The 19,853-nt window shown below is 35.1% G+C and overlaps 3 protein-coding genes and 10 non-coding genes across 13 annotated transcripts in view; 11 read left to right on the forward strand and 2 right to left on the reverse strand.

The window, feature by feature from the left end:
- Positions 1 to 11,414, forward strand: part of LOC144196275 (laminin subunit alpha-3-like) — a 38,232-nt gene extending 26,818 nt beyond the window's left edge. The window contains exon 39 of the mRNA XM_077716260.1: positions 11,289 to 11,414. The gene's annotated coding sequence lies outside the window, so the exon portion shown is untranslated. The remainder of the gene's footprint in view (positions 1 to 11,288) is intronic.
- The window catches only part of lsm7 (LSM7 homolog, U6 small nuclear RNA and mRNA degradation associated), a 233,169-nt gene that overhangs the window by 177,079 nt on the left and 36,237 nt on the right, over positions 1 to 19,853 (reverse strand). The window lies entirely within an intron of this gene.
- Positions 2,120 to 19,381, reverse strand: LOC144197228 (oxysterol-binding protein-related protein 1-like). The gene is made up of 13 exons (XM_077717897.1): positions 19,237 to 19,381; positions 18,065 to 18,245; positions 17,417 to 17,492; positions 15,064 to 15,198; positions 14,800 to 14,897; positions 14,550 to 14,732; positions 14,369 to 14,476; positions 13,403 to 13,492; positions 10,461 to 10,587; positions 6,946 to 7,053; positions 5,381 to 5,504; positions 5,121 to 5,211; positions 2,120 to 2,316 (listed from the first exon to the last, which is right to left on the reverse strand). Exons 1-13 carry the CDS (start codon positions 19,253 to 19,255, stop codon positions 2,214 to 2,216), a joined length of 1,443 nt encoding a protein of 480 aa, XP_077574023.1. The 5' UTR covers positions 19,256 to 19,381; the 3' UTR covers positions 2,120 to 2,213.
- Positions 15,676 to 15,747, forward strand: trnap-agg (transfer RNA proline (anticodon AGG)). The gene has a single exon. It is a non-coding gene; the product is annotated as a tRNA-Pro (tRNA).
- trnap-agg (transfer RNA proline (anticodon AGG)) lies at positions 15,956 to 16,027 on the forward strand. Its single transcript has one exon. It is a non-coding gene; the product is annotated as a tRNA-Pro (tRNA).
- Positions 16,096 to 16,167, forward strand: trnap-agg (transfer RNA proline (anticodon AGG)). The gene has a single exon. It is a non-coding gene; the product is annotated as a tRNA-Pro (tRNA).
- On the forward strand, positions 16,376 to 16,447 carry trnap-cgg (transfer RNA proline (anticodon CGG)). The gene has a single exon. It is a non-coding gene; the product is annotated as a tRNA-Pro (tRNA).
- Positions 16,516 to 16,587, forward strand: trnap-agg (transfer RNA proline (anticodon AGG)). Its single transcript has one exon. It is a non-coding gene; the product is annotated as a tRNA-Pro (tRNA).
- trnap-agg (transfer RNA proline (anticodon AGG)) lies at positions 16,654 to 16,725 on the forward strand. The gene has a single exon. It is a non-coding gene; the product is annotated as a tRNA-Pro (tRNA).
- On the forward strand, positions 16,794 to 16,865 carry trnap-agg (transfer RNA proline (anticodon AGG)). Its single transcript has one exon. It is a non-coding gene; the product is annotated as a tRNA-Pro (tRNA).
- Positions 16,934 to 17,005, forward strand: trnap-agg (transfer RNA proline (anticodon AGG)). Its single transcript has one exon. It is a non-coding gene; the product is annotated as a tRNA-Pro (tRNA).
- On the forward strand, positions 17,074 to 17,145 carry trnap-agg (transfer RNA proline (anticodon AGG)). The gene has a single exon. It is a non-coding gene; the product is annotated as a tRNA-Pro (tRNA).
- trnap-ugg (transfer RNA proline (anticodon UGG)) lies at positions 17,214 to 17,285 on the forward strand. The gene has a single exon. It is a non-coding gene; the product is annotated as a tRNA-Pro (tRNA).

Genomic DNA, 19,853 nt, shown 5'->3' on the forward strand with positions numbered 1-19,853 from the left:
ATATATATATATATATATATATATATATATATATATATATATATATATATATATATATATATATATATATATATATATATATATATATATATATATATATATATATATATATATATATATATATATATATATATATATATATATATATATATATATACCTATATACAAATATATAGGTATATACATATGTATATACCTATATATACAAATATATAGGTATATACATATGTATATACCTATATATACAAATATATAGGTATATACATATGTATATACCTATATATACATATATATAGGTATATAAATATGTATATACCTACATATACATATATAGGTATATAAATATGTATATACCTATATATACATACATATATATAGGTATATAAATATGTATATACCTACATATACATATATATAGGTATATAAATATGTATATACCTACATATACATATATATAGGTATATAAATATGTATATACCTACATATACATATATATAGGTATATAAATATGTATATACCTACATATACATATATATAGGTATATAAATATGTATATACCTACATATACATATATATAGGTATATAAATATGTATATACCTACATATACATATATATAGGTATATACATATGTATAAACATACATTCAGCCATTTGTTTTATTAATGATAGATGTGTGGCTCTTTTCATCCTTTTGCTGTAAATTGTGTCCCATCTACTTGAACTGAGAGGGTTACACTGAATAAGTCAATGAGCCACTAATTGTAACTTTCCTTTGTTCAATGCCAGTCTTCCCACTTCAGAAGTATTGGACGTCTATTGTTGTCATTGGCAGTGAATGACTTCAATTGGATGCAGTTGAAGTAAAAAAGTCAAATCGCCTGTCAGCCAATGAGCTCGCAGAATACCCATTTTACATTAAGCACAGAAATCCTTTCATCTATCAAAATTTCATTTTTCCCCAGTAGCCCCCAAAGGGTCATCCATTTGCTTCCTTGTTGAAGAATATGTTATTAAACATCTAAATGTGTCCCAGAAACATCGAAGATTACTTTAAAATGCTTCATTGACTGAAAATGTATGATTTAATCTCGCCGTAAAAATAAAAGAAACCCATTTTATCCAAACTACCTAATGAATTTCAGCATATAACAAGATTGTCCACTGTGTCAATGAATTGGACATCCTGGGATTTTGAAAGAGCTGTCGGGGGAAAATAGAAAATAGAAAATCTAGCTAAATTCTGCCTTTTGATGAGTTCCATATCTTTAAAAAATGAGATAACCACAAATGGCGAACACCCATCACAAATGCACATTTTTACTTCTCATCGTGTCATCACATTTTTTACATTTTACTTCATTTCAATGCATGAAACATTGTCCCCTTCCCCCCTCTTTTATATCTAAATTATCTACCGTATTTTCACGACTATAAGGCGCACCGCATTTTGAGGCGCACCCTCAATTAATGACATTTTTTCCATATATAAGGCGCACTGTATTATAAGGCGCACTGTCTATTTTGGAGAAAATGTAAGACTTTTAAGTGCGCCTTATAGTGGTGAAAATAGGGTAATTGCTATTGACTTGCAGGTATGAAGCACTCACTACTTTACAGTCACCTCTAGAGCCAGCCATTGTTGATGTTTTGGATTTTTTTTCTATAAAATCTTGCAGTGGGGGAGGAGCTATATGATGGAAGATTTTGTAAACTAAGATGGCATCTGCATATTTAACAATATTGTTTCAGATCAGGCTTTTGTGTTTTTTAATATCCGACAGTGGTGGTTTTTCGTTTTTGGTTTTCTGTTTTTTCCGTATATAAGGCGCACTGGATTATAAGGCGCACTGTCTATTTTGGAGAAAATTGAAGACTTTTAAGTGCGCCTTATAGTCGTGACAATACGGTACACTTTTTTATTATAACTTAACTAATTAACTCATTTACTGCCATTGGCAAATAGACCTCTTATCAATTTGAATTGAGAAGCTATATTAGATGCCTATTATGTCACTAAATGAGTTAAAAAAATAATTTTATCACCTCACCATGGCTAAAGACTGTACAAGCAACATTAAAATACAAATTTGAAATACACAGTCCAAGTATAGTGCACAATATTGAACATTTATTTGTAAATACCCCAAGATGTTGACATTTTTACACACATTTAAGGCCACAGTTCATGTTTGCCAATTCATCGTGGAGAAATCTAGTAAATATCTGGTAGATGAGGGTACTTTCTGTCCCAGTACGTGTGACTAAAGATCCAATCTTGAGCCCCAGTGTGCGGGTTGGAACCCCGCTGGAACCACCTGAAAGGCAGATAACCATTAAATTAAGTTAATATTACTAGAATTCCATTTTTTTGGAGGGCAAAAGCAAGCCACATTGTGAATAGATTTTATGTTATTTTTCCGAGACACAACCCGCACCTTTTCGCACCATTTTAACTGAAAAGCATCAACAAAATTAAATGCAGGGAACCTTTTAAAGTCAAAATAAATGGTTGCACCAAAAACATTTTTTTTTATGATTAAAGGCCATGGTTGCTTTTAATGGCAAAAACATTTAAATGCCATATTTCTTAAAAGAATTGACTTGTTTTTTAAAAATCCTGACATGTTTTAGTAAAAAAAAATTCAAAATGTACTTTTTTGCACGTTTTACATCTGACTAAAAAGTTATTATTATTGAGCCAATCAAATACTCAACCTAAACAACACTATTAATATCATTCAAATTTTAACATAATATTACAAAAATGTACTTTTTTTGCACATTTTTTTACATTTGCCTAAAAAGTTATTATTATTGAGCCAATCAAATATTCTATCTAAACAACACTATTAATATCATTCAAATTTTAACATAATATTACAAAAATGTAATTTTTTTGCACATTTTTTTTACATTTGCCTAAAAAGTTATTATTATTGACCCAATCAAATATTCTATCTAAACAACACTATTAATATCATTCAAATTTTAACATAATATTACAAAAATGTACTTTTTTCGCATATTTTTTTACATTTGCCTAAAAAGTTATTATTATTGACCCAATCAAATACCCTATCTAAACAACACTATTAATATCATTCACATTTAACATAATCCTACAAAAATGTACTTTTTTGCACATTTTTTACATTTGCCTAAAAACTTATTATTATTGACCACATTAAATTCCATTAACATTTCAAAAAAGCCCACAAAAATCATTTTTCATGAATTTTAACCCTTCCAATTAAAATTCTCGTGTGAATTTTGGGGTCCAATCCATTCTGATTAGTAAAGGCAAACAATTGAATGGGGCGCCCATCACGTCAACAGCAGTAGTATTTAATCTCTTCAACTCTAGGTAGAATTTTGTGGTAGGATAGCATGGAAGCACTTGACTGAATGAAAAGTAGAGCAGATGAGCGATAAAAAAGCACATCTTCGCCCAAAGCCCTAGTCCTATCCCCCGACACCCCCCCTCCGCCGCCCCTCCTACTCCGCTGAGCCATCTCAACAAGAGAGGGGGGACACACTTCAAGATGATATCTCAACGCGGTGGATATGAAAGACTTTTCTTTCAATTATTTTTAGCGATATGGCATCACACATGTTGAGCACGTAGACGTCAAAGTCTGACCTTGGGCAAAGTGCAAGACTTCCTTAAGCGAGTGAAAAACAGACAAGGAACCAGAAATAAATAACCGTTTAGTTCAAGGATTCAAAGGGAAAAACTATCGTAGATTTGCATTGCTGTTCATGGGTGTTAAGGACCAATACTTGTAAATATTTCGTTTAGGGGTTATTGTAGAATTGGGGTATGTTTTACATGTTTTAATTAATCTACTTGAAAAATAGTGTATTTTTTTATAGTATTGGAATTTGCATTTTTTGGTGTACATTTTCTTGTACGCACTAAATACAAAATCTTTTTTTTTTTTACTTTTAACCTAAGACTTAATTGAATTTGAACAAAACAAAAACTATTTAAATGATTTTTTGGTTTTTTTTTTATTCATTTTTTCTCATCTAACTGGGGAAAGATTAGTTTTAACAAAAAATAATTATGTGGATCATGAAAACATGCACCAAAAACTGTCAATCACATAATTAGTATTCCAACAGAAAATGTTATTTTTTTAACTTTTCCCCCAAAGACTTAATTTAATTTGAACAAAACAAAACAATTTAATTGATTTTTTTTAGGTTTTTGATTCATTTTTCTCATCTAACTGGGGCAAAATTAGTTTAACAAAAAATAATAATTATGTGAATCATGTGGACCAAAACATGCACCAAAATTAGTCAATCACATAATTAGTATTCCAACAAAAAAATGTTTTTTTTAATTTTTCCCCCAAAACTTAATTGAATGTGAACAAAACAAAAACAATTTCAATGATTTTTTAATGATTTTTGATTAATTTTTCTCTTCTAACTGGGGAAAGATTAGTTTAAACAAAAAAAAAAAAACGTAGATCAATGTTATTTTCATGTTCAGATTAAAACAACTATTTTAAAAAAGCATTTTAGTAAACAGCTAGCTGCAACGACGCTAACAATTAGCATCCATTTACAAAACAGTCGTACACACAAATTTTAATATACAAAATATTTAACTAGAGATTTAAAGTATAACCTAATCAAGTATTTGATACTGAACGACCTATTATTGCGTATAAAGTGAATTTTGAAACCCAAATGCGCTATTAATTCTAAAATGACCTTCATACGCTAAAAACATATCTCCATGATGTTCTATTTATGAAAATTTAGCCCACAATCTTACACAAAACAAGCTTTTTTTTTTAGTATAATTAAGCTTTTCATCCAACTTCAGAGTTAGAAAGCAAAAATAAGCCCAAATGTCCTCCATCAAAAAACCCCAAAGTGGGTGTAATTAACAGAATTAGCTACCCAATTAAGCACATTAAACCGTGACAAACGAGAAAATGAACGCTTAGAATACCGACGACTTGGCGGAAACATGACGTGCATCCATCTTGTCAGGAACAAAGATGGCCAGAGTTCATTTAAGTTGCCACAATAAAAAAAACTGGATGAATTACCCAGACTTTGTTGAATGGAGTCAATTTTGACAACGATTCAACCAACTTACCTCATTTTCCATTCATCATCCAAATTGGAGCTTTTCTTACGAGAGGCTCGTTGCTTTTCCTCCAATCTTTTCTTCTCTTCGTTGGCCAAGTCTACGAAAACAAACACATTTCTAAGAATGCCATAAACTACAAGGACAAAGACGTTCTATCCTAAAAAAAAAAACGTCTTTTAATACTTCCATTATGACAGACATTAAAATGCAGTCATAAAAAAATGATGCTTGTCTACTTTATACAACAACAACCAATGATTTGTTACCAATGTCGCCATTTTCCATGGCTCGAATGTCCGGCCTCATCCGACAGTCCGTCCTAGGTAGGACGTCCTTCATGTCCTCACGTAGCTCATTCAGCTGCATGGCGAAAGATGTAAAGTTGTACATCTGTAATCAGATAAGTCGTTGGACCAATTAAAGGACGAGGACGTGGAGTTCTCCGACAAAACTTTAATAACTGAGGCAGGAATGGAATCAACAAAATATCAAGGACTTAAAAATAAATAACGAAATCAAATTTGACGTGGAAAGACATGGGGTAAACGAGGTACATGGAACAGGGCGTGGTAACATGGCACGAAGTAAAAAGGGCAGACTATTCAACAATGACTCACAAACACACAGGGTTCAAATAGACATGCAAGAGCTGATTACCAAAATCACGAGCAGCTGGTTAGATGAGGAAGGGAAGCCTGGAGGCGAAAAGCACACACCCACACACAGACACACACACACACACATGCACACACATGCACACATGCACACAAACACACACCTGCACATACATACACACAAACACAAAAATACCCACACAGAAATACACATTCGCACATACACACACATACACACATACACACACATACACACACATACACAGATACACACACATACACACACATACACACATACACAGATACACACACATACACACACATACACACACATACACACACATACACACACACATACACACACATACACCCACATACACCCATACACACACATACACACACATACACACATACACACACATACACAGATACACACACATACACAGATACACACACATACACACACATACACAGATACACACACATACACACACATACACACACACATACACACACATACACACACATACACACACATACACACACACATACACACACATACACACACACATACACACACATACACCCACATACACCCATACACACACATACACACACATACACACATACACACACATACACAGATACACACACATACACAGATACACACACATACACACACATACACACATACACAGATACACACACATACACACACATACACACACATACACACATACACACACATACACACGCATACACACACATACATACATATACACACACATACACACACATACACACACACACCCACACACACACACACACACACAAACAAACACAAACCCACGCCCACACACACAAACACAAAAACACACTCACACACACACACACTGAAACAAACACACACACACATAGACACACTGAAACACAAACACACTGAAACACAAACACACTGAGACAAAAACACACACTCACATAGACACACACTGAAACACACACACACACACATTGAAACAAAAACACACACTCATAGACACACACACTGAAACACACACACACACACACACACACCTCCACCCCAAACCCTAACGAGACGTGACAAGTAAAAAATTATCTTTAATTTATCTGATTCAGCCAATTTATATGAGTGAAAATCCAATTTCCACTTTGTCATTAGGGAGGCTTTTCGGTCACAACCGGTTAGAAAAGCTAACCTGGGTCGAGTTTGCTGGCCGGGGGGCGATCCGCCACAGAAGCCGACTGCCAGGAATCACGTCCACACTGTCAGCTAGTTGCGAGGGAACATCCTCCATGTTGCCAGACTAGAGGTAATAGACCACAAATGGACAGCAATTAGCAATACAACAATGCAACTCTTAATCCGAGTTTGTTGTTTTGACGATCTTTGATCAAAACAAAGTAGTGAGGTGCAATCTGTTTGGGTGAAAGTAAACAAAAACATGGTTGGTGACACTTTGTTCAAATTGCTGTTTTGTGTTCAGACCGACCTTGACGTTGCCAGGTTGAATTCCACTTACTACGAAAAACTGCTTCACGTAACGTAAAGAATAAGTAATATACGTCTTTAACGTTTTTAGTTTACGACTTTTTCTTCCTAAATAAGATACAAAATCAGCAAAAAAACGACTTTAATAGTATTTCGTATTACCAATTTTCTTCGTAAATAAGATACAAAATCATTAACAAACGACTTTAATAGCTTTTCGTATTAAAATTTATCTTCGCAAATAAGCTACAAAACCATCAATAAAATGATTTTAATAGCATTTCGTATTACCAATTTTCTTCCTAAATAAGATACAAAATTAGCAATAAAACGACTTTAATAGTTTTTCGTTTTATCATTTTTCTTCGTAAATAAGATAAAAATTTAACAACAAAATGACTTAAATAGTTTTTTGTATTATCATTCTTCTTCGTAAATAAGATACAAAATTATCAACAAAACAAATTTAATAGTTTTTTGTATTAACATTTTCTTCGTAAATAAGATACAAAATTATCAACAAAACAAATTTAATAGTTTTTTGTATTAACATTTTCTTCGTAAATAAGATACAAAATCAGCAACAAAACGATTTTAATAGTAATTCGTATTACCATTTTTCTTTCTAAATAAGATAAAAAATCAGCAACAAAACGACTTTAATAGTTTTTCGTATTAGCATTTTTCTTCGTAAATAAGATAAAAATTCAACAACAAAACGACCTAAATAGTTTTTCGTATTACCATTTTTCTTTGTAAATAAGATAAAAAATCACCAACAAAACGACTTTATTAATATTTCTGATTACCATTTTTCTCTCGCAATACAACTATATTACTTCATTCTCGTATATTTGCAAAATTTATCTAATATTTTGACAATTGTCATTGTATAATACTATTATTTTGTTCTGTCTTTGTTTACACTTTTGTTGAATGGATGTTGAGGAATCGCCTCTGGCAACTGAAGTCACGTGAGTGAAAAAACATTTTGCTAAAATTGGTCATTAAAAGATGAATACTTATTATCTGCGATCTGAAAATTTAACGTGTTTTATTGTAATATAGAACGTTGCGTGTAACCTCAGATGAAAACAGCACACAGTGATCTATCAAACCGTAGATTGCATCTGTTTTGAATAAGTTTCAAATGATGACACAAAGATAATTAATGATAAGCTAGATGAAATAAATTGAAAAATCTCAATTACTTTCAACAACAACCAAATAAACATTCTCACACATTTCTGCTCTGTTAATTTTCCATTGCAATGCCGAAAGTAAATGCGCTCAATTAAAAGAGCAAATTCTACATTTGCATTTTTTTTTAATTTCACAGTAGAAAACACATTTCAATCGGAACACTGTCATTGGTTTCCCTCTGTTTACCATTACGGCAAAGTACGGAATTGGTTTTGTTATAGCAGTTCGTAGGTTTAGATTTGAGATGTTGATCAGTTAACTTGGAGCCATTGACGGGTTTTTTTTATGTTTTTGACAGTGAATGGCTACTTAAACATGTCGATTGAGCAGTTCTGCAGTTCTTTTGACGTGGTTTTAATCTCTGAAGGATTTAAGTCATGAAGTTTAAGAGATTTGAAGCCGTGTTAGACTAGAAATTGATCAGTTCCAATCCAGGACGTCAACTAAAATGACTTGACAATTATTTTCAAACAAGCGAACCGCTGGAAGAATTATATGTGCAGCTAAAAACCAGCGATTTGCCGTATTATCTTTTGAGTGGAATATTTCCAAACCATTTTTTTGACATATCTATGGAAAATATAATATTCTTGGATTTCCAGGCTTCTGAATCTGTGTACTTGTTGTGTACACAAAGTAACCTCGAGCTGTAACTTCATACTCAAGTGATTTATGGGAGTAAATGAGTGGTTAGTTAGTTGGCCTCACAGTGGGGGGGGCTTGGGTTCAAATCCAGGTCGGTCCACCTGTGTGGAGTTAGTATGTTCCTGTGTGGGTTTTCTCCGGGTACTCCGGTTTCTTCCTACATTCCAAAGTAATGCATTTTAGGCTAATTGGTCACTCTAAATTGCCCCTAAGTATGAGTATGAATTGTTTTTGTCACATGGTGCCCTGCGATTGGCTGTCCACCAATTCAGGGTGTCCAGAAACAGCTGGGATGGGCTCCAGCACCCCCACCGTGACCCTAGTGAGGATAAAGCGGTTCAGATGTGATGATGGGATCCCATATAGTATTGGTTGAGTAGTGAGTATAATAGTCAGCGTTTGGGCATGAATTCTTAATAGTTTGCAACATTCATTGTAGTTTATTTTATTTATAGCAAAATATTTTCTTTAAAAAAAAAAATCAGGGGCAACTTGAAATAGTTCTACTGTTATTTGTTAAAAAAGACTGTCATCTCAAAAAAAATCACTACCATATTTTACTGTTTAATATACCCCCTACCCCACATTTAATATACCCAGGTATATTAGACAGCAGGGGTATATTAAATGGCACACAAACGAGAAGGTACGATCCACTATGCATTTTTTTATGGCGTGACGGGGTGCATCAATGTTTTCCAGACTAAAACTACTTACTGCTCAGATTAAAATTACTTACTGCTGAATAAAGTCCCACTTGGAATTTTAATGAACTTAAATATCTATAATTTTACCCCCACGAATATCATACAAATCTTGCCAAAAAAAGCTGAGTTGCCATTTAACATACATTAACCGGTAGGGGTATATTAAATGGCGCACAACAAATGGGAGGCTCAAAAAAAAGCAAAAATCATTTATTATTTAATATATATGGTATATTAAACAGCAAAAAATAATCTGTGCAGCAGACTCTCTTACTTTGTAAGAAAGTTTTTGCAACAATAATTTGTCCTTTTGATCAAATCAGTGCATCAGCATTAGTTTTTTAGCATTAATTATTTCTAAGAAAATAAAACATCACTTGTTTGTTTTCTTAACGAGAAAAATGTATCAATTTATTTCTGCTGAGCTCCACCATATGTTTACACAGCAGGCATGAATATAGCTCAAATCTTTTCCTATCTCATAATTATGCACTCTGGCGTTCTGAATAATTGCTAAAAAAAAAAAATGCAAGTACCGTTGCGCCCAATTAACTAATTAATGTAGAATGCGGTCGATTTTTCACACTTGGAATACACAAAAGTGGAGTTAAACAGGGACTCTTGGTGTTTTTATATATACTTATGAAGAATGTAATCAATAATTTACCTTTCCGACTGCATTTTTGCCTTCTCCCGCATTCCTGTGGTTTTTCCTGTGGGCCTCCAGGGCTGCAAAATCGATGACGTACAAACACTCGGTCCACTTGCCGTACAAGGCGCACAGCTTGTTTTTTCTTTCAAAGTAAAATGCAGAGATGCACATTTAAACAAAGTCATTATTTTTGCTTGTTTTCTGCATGGGTAGAGAGACAAGGGAACATAAATTATCTTTATCAGCTTTTGGGACCCACGCTAAGTTATCTTGTGAAATGCATGGTGAGAGGCGGTTTTATCGTTGACAGTGTTGAAGTTAAGGGGAAAAAAATGTAAAGATAGGGGACAGTTTTGATGGAAATATGAAATTGCAGCAAGGGATTTGTCCATTTGTATTTGCAGTCTGTCCGCCCAGTTTAAATGATTTGGACATTTTTTTTTTCGGATGGAGTCAATGGAAGGCAATCGGTTAAAGAAAAATGTGATTTTTAAAGGAGGACATTGTGGAGTCAGAGTTCTTTCAAAATAAGACTGAGTTCTAATTTTGTGTGGGATATTAATCAATGAAAGGTAAATTTTTGGTCATTTTTATAACATGTTACACTTGGTTTTTTACATTTTTTTATACAGTGGTACCTTGACATACGAGTGGCCTGACGTACGAGCAATTTGAGATACAAGTAGAATTTCGGGCAAATGTTTGTCTTGAGATATGAGATACATTTTGACATAAGATTTTTTCAGTTTTTTTTCCCGTTACGAGAGGAGTATATTCTACTTCTTGTTGACAAGTGGTTGTACGTTTTCCTATTGTGAGGACATTTGTGCGCATCATTTTCAGAATATTTTGAAGGGAAGACAAAAGCAAACGACCCTCGATAGGCTGCGTCTGAAAGTCAGGGTGGAGGCGGGGCCAATGGAGCCAACCCGGGAGAACAAAGGTATCAAACTTTATTACAAAATTAGACTGAAGTTTAATGTAAGGTTAAATTAAATTTATTTTTTAAGGTGTCTGCATCGTAATCCAAGTTCATTTCAATTTATTTATGTTTTGTTACGAGCGCGTTGGCATGCAAAAATGTTGAGTTACAAGTAAATCGACATACAAGCTCAATCCTAGAATGGATTAAGCTTGTATCTCGAGGTAAAACAAAAGCAAACAGCCCATCAATAGTGTAAATTTGGGTGGAGGCAAGGCAAATTGAGCCAACCCAGGAGAAGAAAGAAATCAAACTTTAATACAAAATTTTATTGAAGTTTAATGTAAGGTTAGATTAAAGTTATTTTTAAGTGTCTGCATCGTAATCCGAGTTCATTTAAATTCGTTTTTTATGTTACCAGTGCGTTGCCATGCAAAAATCCCCCCCAGATTTTTGAGGTAATTATCTATCTCATGGGCCAATAGACAGCAATTTTTTTCCTGCCAAGAACTGTGCCCAACTTGCAGATTTATTTGATAAAAATCTCTCTCAGGACAATGACATTTACTCATTAACTGAATGCTTTAGTATTTTGTATGTAGATTATATTGCATTTCAACAATGAAATATCCTCCAATCCTGCAATGATCCAAAAAAAAAACCAAGGCTTGCTTACAAAACATCTGCTCATTTCAACATTTATTGCCAGTCTGTATGCATTTGGTCTCAAGCCAAGTGACATTACAAATTATGTATTTAGCCGTGCTATCACTGTCAATATCTTTATATACTTTGTGAACCTAGAGTAAAAAAAATAACACAAACATCTTATCTCCGATTCTCCAATGAGCCATCTGTTCTGCTTTCTTATTTGTTTCTTCTTTAATACCACTTGGCTGTATTTCCCATAGTTGTAAAATTGAATTCCACTAGGTTGGAGCTCTGTAATTCAAGTCAAACGAATGACTAATTGTGGTATCTTTAATTAATAATGAGCTTAGCAATTGGAGAGCGGCCAAAGCACTTCACGCTGGCAGTTTTAATTTGCAAATAATAACAAGAAAGTGTACTTTAAAAGCATATTTCATCACGGGTGTTTGATTGGCTTTTAGCAAATAGTCTTTTATTTAAATCGATTTTAAGCAAGAGCGATGACATCAGCATTTCCTACTGTGCGAAAAAGGGTTTGGAATTAATAAAATTGCGGCAGGAATGATGAAGTGTGGTGATTAAGGAGATTATGAAATTGAGGTTCATATTTGTAAATGATGCCAATTAAACAGCAAGCTGTGATACATTTATTCATTACAATTAGTAGACATGTTAAATGCTTTCACATTTACTGTATATAATGGCAACTAGATTGATTTTTGAATGGGAGATGCATGACTATGTAATATTTTCCACATGCTAAATATTAATGTAGGCAATTTCGGAGTAAATGTCCCAAAACCAATTGAAAAAAAATCAATAAATTAATTAGTAAATTGGAGGAAAAAAAAGTATATTTTGGAGAAAATTTAAGACATTTAAGTGCGCATTTTAGTCGTGAAAATAAGGTATATAAAAAATTTAAAAAAATATATATATATATATATATATATATATATATATACATATATCTATATATACAAAAATAAATTAATATAATAAATATAGATAAATATACATATGCATATATCTATATATACAAAAATAAATTAATGTAATACATATATATATATAAATATACATATGCATATATCTATATATACATACAAAAATAAATTAATATAATTATTATGTATAAATATATAAAATATTTTGAATCTTAAATAATCTTTTTTGTATCACTTTCATCTACACAGTTTTATAAACAATATTTCAAACAAATATTATTTTTCAAGTATGCAACCCTCCTGCTATGATTATACCAAGTATATTGTAAAATGTTGAAAAAAAAGCCTTTGCTAGTTTATTTTGTAATTGCTACTCAATGTTTGGATTTCAGGTTGTCATTGGAACTAAAAGAGTTAGAAATGGATTTATTGTGTACCTTTTGTCCAGTATGTAGCCTTCAACTTTGTGCAATTCTTTGCCAAAAAGTCCACACGGCTTAAAGTTAAGGCAGCATTTTTCACCGGTTCTGTACAAATACACAAGAAGAAAGAAAATGAATAGAAAGACAAGGACATTCCTAAAGTTCAAGGATCTTTAAAAGAACTATTTTCTTCAAGGAAATTCCAGAAGTTCAGGGATCTTTCAAGAAACTGTTTTCTTCAGGGAAATTCCATAAATTCAAGCCTTTATTTCTTTCAAAGAAATTCCAGAAATTCAAGGATCTTTCAATGAAACTGTTTTCTTCAAGGAAATCCCATAAATTCAAGCCTTTATTTTCTTCAAGGAAATTCCAGAAATTCAAGGAACTATTGTCTTCAAGGAAATTCCAGAAGTTCAAGGATCTTTCAATGAAACTGTTTTCCTCAAGGAAATTCCATAAATTCAAGCCTTTATTTCCTTCAAGGAAATTCCATAAATTCAAGCCTTTATTTCCTTCAAGGAAATTCTAGAATTTCAAGGAACTACTTTCTTCAAGAAAATTCCAGAAGTTCAAGGATCTTTCAATGAAACTGTTTTCCTCAAGGAAATTCCATAAATTCAAGCCTTTATTTCCTTCAAGGAAATTCCATAAATTCAAGCCTTTATTTCCTTCAAGGAAATTCTAGAATTTCAAGGAACTACTTTCTTCAAGAAAATTCCAGAAGTTCTAGGATCTTTCAATGAAACTGTTTTCTTCAAGTAAATTCCAGAAGTTCAAGGATCTTTCAATGAAACTGTTTCCTTCAAGGAAATTCCAGAACTTCAAGGACCTTTCAAGGGAACTATTTCCTCCAAAAAAATCCCATAAATCCAATCATTTATTACCTTCAAGGATATCCCAGAAATTCAAGCACCTTTCACAGAAAACTATTCCCTACAAGAAAATTCCATAAATTCCAACTCTCAAAGCCAATCATCTTACCTTTGGTTGACCACCTCCACACTTCCATACTGCTCAATCCACAACTGGCCCACAATAATGTTGTGTACACAACAACTGGGATTGGTCCATGTGTAAGATTCATTGTGCCTGCACAGCAAACAGTAGTCATAAAACAACACGCCATGATAGATCTTACCATGCATTTTTGGACATTAATCACTTGGGCAGCTCCAGCGTGAGGACACCCTTGGGTTCGGCTTGTACACTCTTCCCCCAGAACTTGATTTTGGGGTTGATAGACCCGTAGAAGACAAATTCCCGCTGGAGACCCTCGGCATGGAAAGCACTCACTGGAGGGTGGTGGCTAACCTGCTCCGATATAAGCCGGAAACCTAAGTCCTCCCTAGAGGGCGTTTGGTGTAGTGATGAAAGAGTTATCGACCAATCATTTAGATTCTTTCCCTACTCACCTGACCAGTTCGTAGGTTTCTCCTAGCAACGGGTTGAAGGGTTTTCCCGTTCTTTCCCACTGCGACGCCACGGCGGAAACCACAAAGGCTGCCACGCACTGGTGAGATGTGTGGCGATGATATATAGATGTTTTTGTGATAAAGTCAGGGAGTCAGGAAAAGTTATTTTATGGGGTCATCCATTTTGGTTTGTCTTTTGGCTTTTCTCACTAGAGTACTATTTGATATTGACTTCTTCCTTTATGAAATAAATCAAACTCGAACCTTCATTCTGTCCAGGGAGTTGGTGGTAGCGTTAGCTTGCTGGATGAGGTATGTGTGCTCCATGTATTCAGTCAGGCGTTGAAGGAAGCTAAGTGGCTCGTTGAAGATCACGGGCATAGCAACCTTGGACAGCTCCTGTAAGGGACGGTACATATTCAACACAAGTTGGTTGTTAACTTGTTGTAGTTTCAGTTCAGACTTTACTCTTGTCAATTCTATATTCAAGTTATGTATTTTCACGATTATAAGGCACACTTAAAAGTCTTTAATTTTCTCCTAAATAGACAGGGGCGCCTTATAATCCAGTGTTTTAATTCAAATGTGTCATTCATTGAGGGTGCGCCTTATAATGTGGTGCGCCTTATATACGTGAAAATACGCTGAGTTCTACATATGATGGATTGAGGTCACTGTTCAATTTATTCATTCATTTTATGAACTGTTTTCAAGGGTTGTCCGGGGGTTTGTTGATCTTGAAGTATTATTTTCTTTTTGGGTGTGAGAGGTCCCAGGTTCAATTCCCAGATGAGCCAAGTTGAGGTTTCAATTTTCAACCCTATTGTCAAACCGTTATCTATGTCACAAGTAAGGTGTGGTACTCTAGTCAGTAGTGGCTCGTTGGTCTAGTAGTATGATTCTCGCTTAGGGTGCGAGAGGTCCCGGGTTCAACTCCCGGACGAGCCCCATTTTTTGGTTTCAAATTCCATCCTGGTTCTCCATGTGACTAGTAAGGATTCGTGTGGAAGACATGGGGCTCGTTGGTCTAGTAGTATGATTCTCGCTTCGGGTACGAGAGGTCCCGGGTTCAACTCCCGGACAAGCCCATTTTTGGTTTCAATTTTCATACCTGTTATCCTTGTGACAAGTAAGGAGTGTTTCAGGTATTCAGAGCGGCTCGTTGGTCTAGTAGTATGATTCTCGCTTAGGGTGCGAGAGGTCCCGGGTTCAACTCCCGGACGAGCCCTATTTTTTGGTTTCAAATTTCATACCTGTTATCCTTGTGACAAGTAAGGAGTCGTGTGGTAGACATGGGGCTCGTTGGTCTAGTAGTATGATTCTCGCTTAGGGTGCGAGAGGTCCCGGGTTCAACTCCCGGGCGAGCCCTATTTTTCGGTTTCAAATTTCATCCTGGTTGTCCATGTGACTAGTAAGGAGTCACGTGGTAGACATGGGGCTCGTTGGTCTAGTAGTATGATTCTCGCTTAGGGTGTGAGAGGTTCCGGGTTTGACTCCCGGACGAGCCCGGTTTTGGTTTCAATTTTCATACCTGTTATCCTTGTGACAAGTAAGGAGTGTTTCAGGTCTTTAGAGAGGCTCGTTGGTCTAGTAGTATGATTCTCGCTTCGGGTGCGAGAGGTCCCGGGTTCAACTCCCGGACGAGCCCAGTTTTGGTTTCAACTTTCATACCTGTTATCCTTGTGACAAGTAAGGAGTGTTTCAGGTCTTTGGAGAGGCTCGTTGGTCTAGTAGTATGATTCTCGCTTAGGGTGCGAGAGGTCCCGGGTTCGACTCCTGGACGAGCCCACTTTTGGTTTCAAATTCCATCCTTGTTATCCATGTGGCAAGTAAAGAATAATCTATATGACATGAGGCTCGCTGGTCTAGTAGTATGATTCTCGCTTAGGGTGCGAGAGGTCCCGGGTTCAACTCCCGGACGAGCCCAGTTTAGGTTTCAAATTCCATCCTGGTTATCCATGTGACAAGTAAGGTGTGGTTCATAACACAGTAGTGGCTCGTTGGTCTAGTAGTATGATTCTCGCTTAGGGTGCGAGAGGTCCCGGGTTCGACTCCCGGACGAGCCCTATTTTTTGGTTTCAAATTCCATCCTGGTTATCCATGTGACTAGTAAGGAGTCGTGTGGAAGACATGGGGCTCGTTGGTCTAGTAGTATGATTCTCGCTTAGGGTGCGAGAGGTCCCGGGTTCAACTCCCGGACGAGCCCGGTTTTGGTTTCAATTTTCATACCTGTTATCCTTGTGACAAGTAAGGAGTGTTTCAGGTCTTTAGAGAGGCTCGTTGGTCTAGTAGTATGATTCTCGCTTAGGGTGCGAGAGGTCCCGGGTTCAACTCCCGGACGAGCCCCGTTTTGGTTTCAATTTTCATACCTGTTATCCTTGTGACAAGTAAGGAGTGTTTCAGGTCTTTAGAGAGGCTCGTTGGTCTAGTAGTATGATTCTCGCTTTGGGTGCGAGAGGTCCCGGGTTCAACTCCCGGACGAGCCCATTTTTGGTTTCAAATTCCATTCTTGTTATCCAATTGACAAGTAATTTCAGCTTTTAATTTCCACCCACTGTTGTCCATGTCACAAGTAAGGAGTGATTTACATTTTAATATTCAGTATACTTTTTCTTACCATTCCAATGCAATTTCTGAGAATACTCCAAATGCTGTAGTCATTTCTTGAAAACATGGGTACAGGTAATCTGCTCCTGAAATACAACACAAACATGATCCATTTCACTAGTTTTCACCACATCAAAAATTGTATTAATATCGAAATGGATGCCAAGATCCGCCAATGGAAGCTTGGTTAACTGAGACTTCTGCACTCTCTAGATATGCACAAGCTGGAGTACTTCATTAAAAGCTGTCTGCAGGGAGCGGTCAACAGAGCTGAATAATTACCGCCTTACACCAGGCCTCCATCAATATTTAAAGGGATAAGACAAAGACACCTGTCCTTTCCGTTCCACTGTTTTGGGGCCTCCGCTAGTCTAAATTATTCAAGTGGAAAGAGCCGAGAGGCCAAAATAACAAATAGCAGCAGTGTTTTGGATGACATAGTAGTAGTAGTAGTAGTAGTTATAGTAGTAGTAGCCAAATTCCTGAAAGGATATATGTGTAAAATATCATTCAAGAAATGGGTGAGGACATTTTTAGTTTGGGAGACAAAGTATTGGATATGTTAAGAGAGTAAAAAATGGAAAAAATGATGCATAAAAAAAGGTTTTTTGTCAAAGAGATGAACATCTCATTTGGGAACCCGGCAAGCACCGCTGACCTATACTCAACGATCCCGTTGGGTTGGGATGGATCCTCGTTGCCATGGTGATCTTCCTCTGACCCGCCACCAGGGTGACTGTGAGTACTGTTACCGCCAAACATGACACCGCCTTCCTCGTTCTTGATGGATCGACTCGCCATCGACTCGAAGCTGCTCATTGAGAGCTCTGCATTGGATTCTGGAGGAACAGGTTTTTTTCTTTTAAAATGGACTTTTTTTGGAGAAAGTGGTTGGAAATTGGGTTTTTTTTTCGGAATAAGAAGACATTTTGTTTTGTGATACCAGAGAAAACAGCATGATTAACAAATTTGGTGACAAAAAAACTGTGAAGGCAGATGTAATAGTCCGAAAATGGTGGATTTTATACATTAAAAAATGAACTGGGATAAAGTAAAGTATGAGGCTAGTTAGGTTTTAAATCTATAAAAAGTCAATGTTTTGTTTTAAGAAAATTTTTAGTGATATGAAAAGGATTTTTTGATGAATAGCAAATTGTCTATTTTAATAAAAACGTTGAAATATGAGAATTTAATCGAAATATGTTGACAAAAGAAGATTTGTCGAGAAAATCATCTATACATGAAATATAAAAAGTGCAAAGTACAATTGTGAGTATTTTTAGAAGAAATTTTGTTACAAGAATATATAAAGACATTTTCTAAATGAAAACCTTGGAAAAATATCAGATTTGTTTTCATTATGTTGGTAAAAATTATTTAACAATAGAGGAAAGTGGAATTTTCTCCCAAAAACCTTCACATTTTCAATTAAATATATTGCAAAAGCAGGTTAAATATTGGGATTAAAAATAATTAAAAATCTAAGACAAAAAAAACAAATATTCAAGGAATAAATCTTGAAAAAACCTTTAAATCCGATTAAATCCAACAAAATCAAAATATTATCAAGACCTCTTTAAATAAAAAATAAAATATGTAATACAACATATGTAATAGAAAAAATCCCCAAATATTAAAAGAATAAATCTTGAAAAACCTTTAAATCCGATTAAATCCGACAAAAGTCAAAATACTATCAATACCTCTTTAAACTAACTTTTTAAGAGCAAAAAACATTTTTTCCCCAAAAATTGCACACTCATATGCTTTTCCCATCCAAAATAACATTTTCCCACCATTCAAAAGTCAAAATCTCTACATGCCACTAACCAAGGGTGCTGGAACTCATCGTGTTGGATGCCGACGAACCCCTCGATGACCACCTGCTCCAGCTGGTGGTGCTCAGCTGCCAACGATTGCAGTCGTCAGGGAAGATCTTATTCTTCCCCACCTCTAGCTCCAATTTCAATCTACTCACCTGCACACACAGAAAAACACACAATGGAACTGTACACTGTCTAAACATTGACAAGACAAGCATCCAATTGGAGACAAAATGCAAACATCTTTTCCAATCCAGCAAAGGTGAGAAGTAACAAAGTCGGAAAAACTTAACTACCGTATTTTCACGACTATAAGGTGCACCGCATTATAAGGTGCACCCTCAATGAATGACATTTTTTCCATATATAAGGCGCACTGTATTATAAGGCGCACTGTCTGTCTATTTTGGAGAAAATTTAAGACTTTTAAGTGTGCCTTATAGTCGTGAAAATACGGTAATTGCTATTGACTTCCAGGTATGAAGCACTCACTCACTACACAGTCACCTCTAGAGCCAGCCATTGTTGATGTTTTGGATTTTTTTGCATGAAATCTTGCAGTGGGGGAGGAGCTATATGATGGAAGATTTTGTAAACTAAGATGGCTGATCTGCATATTTAACA

The sequence above is a fragment of the Stigmatopora nigra genome, chromosome 5 (genome assembly GCF_051989575.1).
Source record: "Stigmatopora nigra isolate UIUO_SnigA chromosome 5, RoL_Snig_1.1, whole genome shotgun sequence".
Classification (NCBI taxonomy): Eukaryota; Metazoa; Chordata; class Actinopteri; order Syngnathiformes; family Syngnathidae; genus Stigmatopora; species Stigmatopora nigra.